The 12,315-nt window shown below is 37.8% G+C and overlaps 1 protein-coding gene across 5 annotated transcripts in view; it reads left to right on the top strand.

Annotated features, from left to right (window-relative positions):
* The window catches only part of LOC117293317 (inverted formin-2-like), a 71,440-nt gene that overhangs the window by 31,415 nt on the left and 27,710 nt on the right, over positions 1–12,315 (top strand). For 3 of the 5 annotated variants that reach the window (XM_033775574.1, XM_033775572.1, XM_033775576.1), the window contains exons 4-7: positions 186–379; positions 2,789–2,803; positions 6,852–7,005; positions 8,892–9,873. In XM_033775574.1, coding sequence (XP_033631465.1) covers positions 186–379; positions 2,789–2,803; positions 6,852–7,005; positions 8,892–9,873 — 1,345 coding nt within the window. The remainder of the gene's footprint in view (positions 1–185; positions 380–2,788; positions 2,804–6,851; positions 7,006–8,891; positions 9,874–12,315) is intronic. The other 2 variants (XM_033775575.1, XM_033775573.1) reach the window with 2 other exon arrangements.

Genomic DNA, 12,315 nt, shown 5'->3' with positions numbered 1-12,315 from the left:
AAAATGCCTTGGTGCCCTATTAAAAACGTAGTATACAGGCCTTAGTTACATGTACATATTCCTGCCATCAGAGTTTCACCACAGTCTATTTTCTTCTCAAGCTTTTTTGTCCGGTTTTCCACCGTCAAGCAAAAACAGGAAGTCTGCTCGTTGAATCTAAGACGTTGATTTGTGTGTTATTTCAGGTGTCTAAGAACCAGCGTTATCGCTTCAGTCTTATTATTAATGAGCTACGCAATGCTGAGATTATTCCCTACAAGATTTGTCTTTTATCCTTCATCAATTGTATCATAATGAGCACCGAGGAGTTTGAGGCGAGAGTACGTCTCCGTAATGAGTTCATTGGACTACAACTTCTGGATATTCTATCGCAATTCAGGTTAGTGTCCTTTACAGCTGCTCTCATCAATGTAATCAATTGTCATTATTCGACTCTGATCTCATGATTAGAATTCATTTTTTAGTCATTTTCACTTTAAAGGCACTGGACATGTTTGGTAATTGTCAAAGACCTGGGCCCAATTTCATAGAGCAGTTTGTGACTATACTCTGCTCATTTCTGCTTAGAAGACAATTGTTAAAGACAGTGGACACTGTTGGTAATTGTCAAAGACCAGTCTTCTCACTTGGTGTATCTCAACATATACATAAAATAACAAACCTGTGAAAATTTGAGCTCAATCGGTCGTCGAAGTTGCGAGATAATAATGAAAGAAAAACACCCTTGTAACACGAGGTCTCAAAATCAAATTTGTGGAAAAATACTTCTTTCTCGAAAACTATGTCACTTCAGAGGGAGCCGTTTCTCACATTGTTTTATACCATCAACCTCTCCCTATTACTCATTACCAAGTAAAGTTTTATGCTAATAATTATTTTGAGTAACTACCAATAGTGTCCACTGCCTTTAAGCAATATTTTTTGTTGAAGCAGCTCAATGAAATCGGGCTCAGTAGTCTCACTTGGTGTATCTCAACATACATAGACCTATAGATGCATAAAATAACAAATCTGTGAAAATTTTGGCTCAATGTTCATCAAAGTTGCAAGAAATTAATGAAAGAAAAACACTACTGTTGGCGAAAATGTGTGTGCTTTCTCAGATGCCTGGAAAAAGGATTCAGGCCTGAAGTCTTTTTCGGATTCAAATATTTTAGTGAGAAATTACATCTTTCTCAAAACTACGTAACTTCAGAGGGATCCGTTTCTCACAATGCTTTATACTATCAACAGCTCTCCATTACTCGTTACCAAGTAAGTTTTTCAGCTACTATATATTTTGAGTAATTACCAAAAGTGTCCATGCCTTTAAGATCATCTTGTTGGACTGTGTGAGCGTAGTCATGAATTTCACATTGCAGTCTGCCTTTGCGTAGGTCTGTATTATAATTCGTCTTGAATTTTGCATTAGCAGGAGCCTCGACCGTCTGTAGTGGCAGTGCCTCATTTTGATTTTGAACCTATCAAAAATATTTCATATAATGTGGTTTAATCAGGCCTGGAATTAAGTGCATTGCCCCTGTTCTTGGCCTTGGTGCCCTTTAAAACTTTCCCATTGACTTTAAGATTTTCAAGTGGAAGTGCCCTTTACAAAATGAAAATGGCCTTGCCCTTTTCAAGATGTTTGGGATGAAATTCAAGGCCTGTTTTATACCTTTCAGTTTGAAATCAGGTTTATTTCATAACATTATTTTGACTTTGATCTTTTCAGTTTGTTAAATGAACACGTTGCCTTTGATCGGACGAGTTGGTTTCAAACTGTTTGTTATGAAATGCAAATGGTTAGATGGATAATTTTAAAGTAGAATATAATGATCCACACAAGCATGCCTCTAAATTGCACTGTTTTCCTTGTATGTCGCGAAGAAATGGCCGACCGTGTTAGTTCATGGCGTAAAAGGAAAATAGTGCAATTTCAAGTGATACTTGTGTGGATTATTTTATTCTACTTTTAAAATATCTTTCTAACCATATGCATTTCATAACAAATGGTTTCAAACCCTTATCAAAGACCAACTCGACCGATCCATGGCAAAGTGTTCCTTTAAGTTTAAGATTGCTTCCTTGTGGAAAAACTGTAATTCTTGTGTGGGGATCTTTTGTTGACCTGCATATTTTAGCTAAATAACTAACCATGATGCAGGGGAAATATTTTACCGCAAAAATAATCAATTTGACATGCTTAATCCAATTGTGAAACCCCTCCACAGGAAGTAATGAAGTCATATTTAAAGGCACTGGAGACTTTTGGTAATTACTTAAAGTACATAATTAGCATAAAAACTTACTTTGTAACGAGCAATGGAGAGCTGTTGATAGTACAAAACACTGTGAGAAACGGCTCCCTCTGAAGTAATGTAGTTTTTGAAAAAGAGGTAATACACCACTTAAATAATAAAAGACATCAGGCCTTTAATGAAGCCTTGCATCTGAAACCACACATTTGTGCAACAAGGGCGTTTTTTCTGTCATTATTTTCTTCAATGACCAATGGAGCCAAAATTGTCACAATTTTATGCATGTTGGGACACGCCAAATGAGAATACTGGTCTTTGACAAGTACCAAACGTGTCCAGTGCCTTTCAACAAATTTTCTACCATAACAAAACTTCAAGACTCTTCAAAATTCTGATTTTTAAACAAGAAGTTTCTCATCCTGACACAATGTATTTTCTTCTTAACTCAGGGCTAATACCAAATTAAGAATCTTAAAAAAGATCAACTTAAATATTTCCCTTTCAACTTGGTATCTAGATTCATCTTTTCCTCCATTCTTTCCTTTTGCCAGACTCGAAGCCGCAAGGTAAGGTGTGGTCTGTCGCAATCTGCAAAAAAAAAAATGCTATTCATTCATCCCGCTGGCCATCCATTTTGCTGGACCTAATTTCATGGCTCTGCTTTCGTGCTTACGGTCACCGTTCTCTGCTTACGTGTAAGCGCCGAATTTCTGCGCTAGCTGTGTAGGCGTAGAATGCCTAATAACATGGAGTATGGTGCTCTGAAGCCAAAATTCCCTGGTAGCTCGTGAAGTACGCTTGACGTAAGCACAGAATTCCCTGCTTCCACAAGCGCCGATTCTTTGCTTCCACAAGCGCCCATTCTTTGCTTGGTAAGCAGAGCCATGAAATCGGGCCCTGGTGTTTTTTTTTTTTAACTCTCTCTCTCTCCCTTCCTATGCAAGATTCATGAAGTTAGGGTTCTTTTTTTTTCAACATTATGCTGTGAGCAAATCTGCATGTCTCCCATTTTTTAGTCTGTGGTTGGATATTGTGAGCATGATTTGCCACTTTGGCGAGGACGAAACCATCAGGGTTTTTTTTAAATAATTTTTGTAAAAGTAATAAATTAACGTTAATCCAGCAGGTTTTGAGAACTTTGTAATGGAATAGTTGCATCGGAATTAAGTTAATTATTTTTAATTGACCCTTAGGGGCCCGCCATTCAGAATAGTCAATGTGTAAAGTTTAGATTTCTTTTCAAAATTGTTTCGACCCAAAGGTTTTTTGCTCAAAATGTTAAGTGGCCCAGAATTGTTGTTCTAACCAGACCATGCCGCCGTCGATTTCACCAAACTCTTCCTAACTTAGGATTAATCTAAAAGACTTAGGACTAGATCCAAAAGCACAAACCGGCCATTAAGTAGCTCTGTGAAATTTGGCCCTGGTCTTGTCAAAGGACCAAGTCCAGTTCAGTTCAATTCAAATCAACTAAGAAATACTTGAATGCTACATTTTCCACAATGTGAACTCAGATGGCATTGTTGTTGCTTTTTGTAACAAACAAATACCAACAAAAGTTTGAAACATGAACATTCGTATACAGTACTACCTTTACATGTAAATGTGTCTCATAAATTAACAACAACAAAAAGCTTCGTAACCTGTTGTCAAAATTATGAACACCTTCAAACTTCTGTCAGGTCTGGAAAACACGATATAAGAATGACTTATTATTAATATTTTGTACATTAGTTATTGAGGTTAACATGAAGCTTGCAGAGTTTTCAGTCTGTGTTGAATGGTACAATTTTTTACTGGTTCTGCGCGTAACTGTTTCCTGCAAAATCATAAAGTTATATATAAGAATTAGAGGGCGCACTGGCCTATATACGGGCCTTGGCATGCGCGCAGGCGGCCATTTACTAAGTTGACAAAACTGGCATCTCACAGCGTGTGTTTTTGCGGCCATTTTGTAAGTTGAACAAACAGCATCGCGTGAGCGTTAAAAAAAAAAAATCAAACGTGTATTTCATATTCAACGCGCCTGCAGAATGGTGCGCTTGTCATCTTGCGGTCCCAAGGCGTTTGTGCACGAAGCATCACTCGTGCGCCCTCTAGTTCTTATATATAACTCTATGTGCAAAATACATCATTGGTGCTTTGGGTTTGTTCAATCATTTCCTGTCATTTCCAGTCACCACATACCAGGGCCCAATTTCATAGAACTGCTTAATAAAAAAAGTCGCTTAGCGCTTCAAAATGTTGCTTGCTTGAAAAGGGTTAACAGTCAAACTACCATGTCATGTGTACAATTTGTATCCTGCTCATTTCTGCTTAGAAGAACATTCTTAAGCAATATTTTGTGCTTAAGCAGCGCTATGAAATTGGACCAAGGGTTCTGCTCACAGCGGTTGGTGCTGGAAAACCCTCCGGCACTCAGGACTCCCCAAACACCAAAAAATTTCCTCTGTTTCCGACCACCACACATTTTCCAAATGTTTAAACTACACTTTCCAATTTCCTTTCAAAGGTTTTCAGTGAAATGTAAAATTGGGTATTTACCGGTAAAAAGGTTTCCCAGGCCTTTACATTTTGAGCGCTTCTTTGATTTGAGTCTTTTATATGATCTACCATATAACTGCACAATGGTTTCCACGGAAACATTTTTCCACCACTTAAGAAATTCTGGGCAGAACCCCGACATACCTTCAGAAAATGTTATTTTCTTTCTGCTCTGATTCCCTTTATGTTATGCCTATTAAAAAGTAATGACATTTTGTATGAATGTGTTTTTTTCTTTGAATGTGGGCTAAGGTTATTTATCGTTGCATTTGAATGTGGGCTAAGATAATTTATCGTTGCATTTGAATGAGGGCTGAGGTAATTTATCATTGCATTTGAATGTGGGCTAAGATAATTTATCGTTGCATTTGAATGAGGGCTGAGGTAATTTATCGTTGCATTTGAATGAGGGCTGAGGTAATTTATCGTTGCATTTGAATGTGGGCTAAAGTGCTATTCACACGACAGCAATTTAACTGGGATCCCTTGCTTACTTTTAGCATGGTTGTAAAATGTAGCAATGTGTGACAAGATTTTGCAAGAGAACTTGGACAGTATAAACAAATCGTTGTCCTTTCACACAAGGTTCATTTTGTAAAATTTTACAACCATGCTACAATTTAGCAAGGACCCCTTGCTAAGTTGCTCATGTGTGAAAGGGGCTTAAGGTAATTTATTGTTGTGTTGTTTACTCAAGATGGTTTTGGTCAGTCATTTATGACATTTACGTAGGAGTTTATGGTGGGTGTTACTGCATTATGTTGAAGCTATTGGCATGTAATCATAAATGAAGGCTTCCACCGGAAGTATTTTTAGCATTAAGTAATTTGTTGGGGTTTAATAATAGGTGCATTGGAAGCATAAACCTCATGTTTACCTTAAAGCTTCAATTTGTTTTTAAACTTATCATGAGACAGTGCCATTGCCATTCATATTGACCACAATGAATAATACCAATAAATATAAATTGAAATTCAGTTTGGTTTTACCAACATACACCGATGTGTGTTAAAGCCATTGGACACTTTCGGTAAACAGTATTGTCCAAAGGCCCACACTTCGTGTATCACAACTTATATCTAAAATAACAAACCTGTGAAAATTTAGGCTTAATCGGTCATCGGAGTCGGGAGAAAAATAACGGGAAAACCCATCTTTGTTTCCGCACGTTTAGCCGTGTCATGACATGTGTTTACTATAATCCGTAATTCTCGTTGTCGAGAATTGATAATTGTTTTAATGTTTTCTCAAAAAGTAAAGCATTTCATGGAATAACATTTCAAGAGAAGTCTTTCACCATTACCTTCTGTAAACCCTGTAAGTTATTTGTAAATCTGTGAACTTTTAATTTTTTTTCTGTCCTGAATATGTGTATAATGGCTTTAACACTGTAAACTCAGTACTTTCCTCAGGCATATTACATGTACTTGGGTTGGATTCGAACCCATAATTCCTTACAGAAGTGTTCCAAGCAAATAGTTCACCTAAAATCACAGATTTAGATCAAACTTATACTGTCTAATGATGATTACATGTATACTAGAAAACATCCCCTGCAATATTTCTGTCTGAAATGTGATATTTGATGAGAAATAAATAAAAATAATTCCCAAATTGGAGTTTATTAAAAAAAACAAAATTGATGTCATGCAAAATGTGTGATCAGTTGTTCACTATTTTTATGTGACCCAGATGGCCGATCGATCTCAAATTTTACAGGTTTGTAAGTTTATGTATATGGTGGATTACATAAAGTGCTTACACTGCCATCAACTGTTTTGTTTGAAAAACCAATTCTGTAATGTTCCTTTAAAGACACTGGACACTATTGGTAAAAACACCCTTGTCACACGAAGTGGTGAATTTCAGATGCTTGATTTCGAGACCTCAAAATCTAATTCTGAGGTCTCGAAATCAAATACATGGGAGCCGTTTCTCACAATGTTTTATACTATAAACCTCTCCCCATTACTCATTACCAAGTAAGGTTTTATGCTAAGAATAGTTTTGAGTAACAAATAGTGTCCACTGCCTTTAAATAAATCAAATTGTTATTTCTCCATTTTGTAGGCAAGATGACTATGACGATGGAGATCTTACAATTCAGCTCAACGTCTTTGATGAGAAGAAGTTAGAAGATGATGAGGAAATCCAAACCTACTTCCCTGATGATGGCGTTGATCTTAATAGCCCTATGGATGTCTTTGATGCCATTTTCAAAAAGGTATGTTAATAATAATAATAATAATAATAATAATAATAACAACAGCTAGTTCTTATGTAGCACATTTTACAATACCTGTATCAATGCGTTGTAGCGCTAAGGGTAATTTGTTCGTCCAATTTAATAGAACATCAAAGTCTAAAAACAGTGTTGTCCATCGAGGCATCTCATACTGGAATAGTTTAAATGACTCTCTTTAATCTTCACCCTCTCTATCTGTGATTGTTAAAAACCTAAGAGCTCAGTTCCTTGACTCTTATTCATAAATTAATAAGGTGTAACTTGTAAGTTGTGTTGGCCTTGTCTTATACTGTCTTGTCTGCTTCCTTTGTCCTGTTACTGTTCCATGGTTTTATGTTTGATTGTCCATATGGTATGGTACAAAAGCGTTCTGCTTTTGTAATGTTTTCATGCTGCCATTACTGTTGAATCATTGTGCACCAAATATATTTATTATCTCATGCTACTGTGTTACTCGGGTAATTTCAACATATTATGTGCTTTTTTGTAATGAAAAATAGCATTGAAATAAAATAAAAATGTTACTTAATGCACTTTACATTTAGTGCCCTGGGCGGATTGTCATAAAGCCTTTGAAATAGCACCCTAAAATGTATGTTGACCTTACAGCTGGTATTGAAATGCTCATCATTGAAAAATGTTTCAAATTTTACCAGTTTTCATCAAACGTGTCGTGGCCAAGCGGATAGAAGCACCAGACTTAAGCTCTGGTGTTCCTGATCAGCAGAGTGTGGGTTCGAGTCCCAGTCGTGACACTTGTGTCCTTAAGCAAGACTCTTAACCATGGTCGCTTTGTCCTTCGTTTTGGTCGTAAAGCCGTTGGTTCTGTGTTTCTGATCAGCAGAGTGTGGGTTCGAGTCCCAGTCATGACACTTGTGTCCTTAAGCAAGACTCTTAACCATGGTCGCTTTGTCCTTCGTTTTGGTCGTAAAGCCGTTGGTTCTGTGTTTCTGATCAGCAGAGTGTGGGTTCGAGTCCCAGTCGTGACACTTGCTGTGTCCATGGATGGGACATAAAGTTGGTCCTGTGTTGTGTAATGCACGTAAAAGAACACAGTGCACTTATTGAAAAGAGAAGCGGTTCACCCTGGTGTTCCTGGGGTGGATTTCACAAAGAGTTAGGACTAGTACTAACTTAGGGCTAGTCTAAGAGATATAAAAAACGCATTGCTAGTCTTAAGTTAGGATGAGTAACTCGTCCTAAGTCGAGAGAAGACTAGTCCTAACTCTTTGTGAAATCCACCCCTGGTTTGATTGGCTGCATATTGGGCCACAGCATCTTATAAACCATTACATGGAGCTATCTAAACGAATTGGGCATGGTCTCATGCTCCAAAACATAGCTCCATAATACCGTACATGAAAATACTGAATGTATAAGTGCCGAGTGTCAATAAGTGACAGATATAAGCGCTATATCAGAAGCCAGTATTATTACCATTTTAAATATTATTAACTTTTTTTAATACTAAAACAGAGCTCCGCAATACCTTGCTGGAAAAAAATGAATGTTGAAGCGCCTTTAGCATCACTGAATGACGGATATGAGCGCTCTATAATTCAATTCAATAATAAACGTTTATTCCATACTCTTGTTGAAAAAAAAAATTGAGAGAATTAAACAGTACATAGAAATTTAACAAATCTAAAGTGTATTAAATTATACAGAAAAACAATATAATCTAAAAGCAAATAATAAATTAATAACTAGGAATTAACTATGTACAATACAGGAGCGAGAGCATGAGGCTGTTAGATAAGCCGTGGCTTGTAGACAACAGCCTATAAGAAGCCTATAAGAAGCCACTATGATTATTATTATTATTAACCTTTTTTGTTACTGTCAAATTGTTCTGCTTTTTTCAGGTGTCTAGCACCCCAAATTCTGCACCTTTGTTGTCACTCCTTCACACCCTCCTGCAGTTTGAACCTGATGATCCTTCCTCTGATATACTTTGGGATATGTCCGATAATCTGGTCGGCCAACTTTTGGTCTTGGATCAACCAGAGGATGTCAAGGAGATCTTGAAATGCGGACTTTCAGAAGTAGTCAAACTTGTTCGACGGAAAGACATGAATGCAGCCCTTCCGGTTGTGAAGGTAGAGAAGAAAGTCGCCATGGTGCATGTTGAAGTTCAGACTGATGAACAAGAAGTTCTGGTTAAACCGGGACATCACATTGGTAGCACGGTGAAAGAGGCAGTCGTTATGCAAAGAGAAATGGGAAATGGAGATGGGACGAGTGTAGATACTGGGATGAGTGGTGGTATTGGAGCACCTCCACCTCCTCCTCTCCCACCTCTTCTCTCAGGGGCTGGAAGTGTTCCTCCCCCACCCCCTCTTCCAGGCATGAGTGGGGCTCCCCCACCACCCCCACTACCAGGAATGGGCGGTGCACCTCCTCCTCCTCCCCCACTTCCAGGCATGGGCGGGGCACCTCCACCACCCCCTCTGCCCGGTATGGGCGGGGCACCTCCACCACCACCGCTCCCTGGCATGGGCGGGGCACCTCCCCCACCACCGCTCCCTGGCATGGGCGGGGTGCCTCCCCCACCACCGCTCCCTGGCATGGGCGGGGCACCTCCACCACCACCTCTACCAGGCATGGGCGGGGCGCCTCCACCACCCCCATTGCCAGGAATGGGCGGGGCTCCTGCCCCACCACCCCTCCCTGGCATGGGTGGACCACCCCCACCTCCACCCCCAGGGGGTTTTGTACGAGCTGCATCACTCCCCGTCCAGTATGGAACCCCACCTCCAACAGCACCGAAGCCGAAGGTCAAGCTAAAGATCCTCAACTGGTCTAAGATTCCTCAGAACAGAGTGATGACCCCACCCAATGTATCTGGTGAGTAGCAATCTCAATTTTAAGCTCATACTTGATTAATGACTCTACCATTGGTCTACCATTGGCTCGTTTTCATTACTTTTATAAGCATGATATTTAGCCGTTAAAGGCAGTGGACACTATTGGTAATTACTCAAAATAATTTTAGCATAAACAAAAAATTTGATACACAAGTAATGGAGAGCTGTTGGTAGTATAAAACATTGTGAAAAATGACTCCCTCTGAAGTACATAGTTTTGGAGAAAGAAGTATATTTCCCACGAATTTGATTTCGAGACCTCAGATTTAGAATTTGAGGTCTCAAAATCAAGCATCTGAAAGCACACGACTTCGTGTAACAAGGGTGTTTTTTCTTTCATTATTATCTCGCAACTTCGACAACCAATTAAGCTCAAATTTTCACAGTTTTGTTATTTCATTTACATATATGTTGATATCATCCAAGTGAGACTGGTCTTTGACAATTACCAATAGTGTCCAGTGTCTTTAAAATATCGGAAATCAGACTAGAATTTGAAATATCATGCCTGCTTTTATTAACAATAGATGACGTATTTTTTTATAGATGATTCTATTGGGAAGGTTGAAGCAGCTAAACTCATTTTCTTTCACCATTTTTTTGACGGTTCATGGTTGAATACAATACAATCACAAGTATTGCTTTTCTAACCCAAAACTGAAACGCCAATGTGCATGACCCAATGCAATGCTTTACAAAGCATGCCATTAATGTGCTATTTTTAGAAAGTTAATTCATCATGAAAGTGAGTTCTGTTGTGTGTGTTATTTATCTAAAACCGATGTTCCAAAGAGATGAAGTTATTCATGGTAATATGAACTTGAGGCATGTTTCTTCTGAAAATAATGAACGGGGATCAATTGTATTCAAATATGATTCGACTTTTATTTCATGTAGTTTGAGTCAAAAAGTTAATTAATTTCATGGTTTAATTTTCATGAAAGTGAGTTCTGTTGTGTGTGTTGTTTATCTAAAAACGATATTTCAAAGAGATGAAAATATTCATGATAATATGAACTTCAGGCATGTTTCTTCTGAAACCAGTGAACTGGGATGAATCCACAATACTTATTGTTACAGCTTAGAATCTTAACTGGATCAGAATTTTATTCTTAAGACCGGAATCAAAATGAGAAGAGATTGGAATCAAAATAAGAACACAGTTTTATCATCTAAAACTGACTCATTTAAACAAAACACTAGAGACGATTGATCTCTTCTTGGTTTAAAGGCAGTGGACACTATTGGTAATTAGCCTACTCAAAATAATTACGATCATAAAAACCATTCTTGATTACGAGTAATGGGGAGAGGTTGATAGTATAAAACATTGTGAGAAACGGGTCCCTCTGAGGTGACATAGTTTTCGAGAAAGAAGTAATTTTCCACAAATTTGATTTCGAGACCTCGAGTTTAGAATTTGAGGTCTCGCAATCAAACATCTGAAAGCACACAACTTCGAGTGACCATCATGCAACAAGGGTGTTTTTTCTTTCATTAATATCTCGCAACTTCGATGACCGATTGAGCTCAAATTTTCACAGGTTTATTATTATATGCATATGTTGAGATACACCAACTGTGAAGACTAGTTTTTGACAATTACCAATAGTGTCCAGTGTCTTTAATGGGTGGAACTCTGCAGAAATAAAAGATAATCGTGAGAGTCAGATTCTAAATGAGTTGTGGTGGTTCTGAAAAGAACCGTTGAAAACAATGGTTCTTTTCAGAACCACCCCAACTCATTTAAATAGTCATTACATGGTGTTACCGCAAACCTTTCCAAATCGTATTTCCACCATGCAAAGTTTCAAACCACACAGACTCATACTCAACAATTGAACATCATTTTTTTTTTGAGACAAAGATGTTGAATTGAAATAAACAAATAAAAATAGACCAGCGGACTTGTCCTGTCTTGAGTTTACTGGCTCGACACTAAAATCACTTGTCTCGGGCAGGTGGTCCTGTGTACAATTTGAGCCATTATATATTTGATTTTTATTGGTTTATTAAAACATTTCAAAAAGCACAGCAAAACGCCATTATTGTATTTGAATTACAAACATTACAATAAATATGTTAAAATTATATAATCAATAGGGTAGATGGCCTTAGCTTTCGATCCAATCCAGACCTTCTTCAGAGGCATAAAACAAGTCTGAACGAATACATATCCATTTATAGAAAGAGAGGGGATTAAGGGAAGGATCCAGAAAGAAGCAGGAAAATAACAGCCAATCAAAGTTTCTATTTCAGAAACAACAAAATTATAGATAAAAAATTATAGATATAAAAGGCCACAAAGGCCTGACGATAAAAACACAGAACATCAAGAAAAAAACACATAAAGTATTATAAGTTTACTTGAATATATTTCATGTAGTTTGAGTTGTTTAAAAAAAATGTCATACTTCAAGAA

Source organism: Asterias rubens, chromosome 8 (assembly GCF_902459465.1).
Source record: "Asterias rubens chromosome 8, eAstRub1.3, whole genome shotgun sequence".
Lineage (NCBI taxonomy): Eukaryota > Metazoa > Echinodermata > Asteroidea > Forcipulatida > Asteriidae > Asterias > Asterias rubens.
Note: the sequence above shows the minus strand (reverse complement) of the source record. Positions and strands in the feature narration are given on the sequence as shown.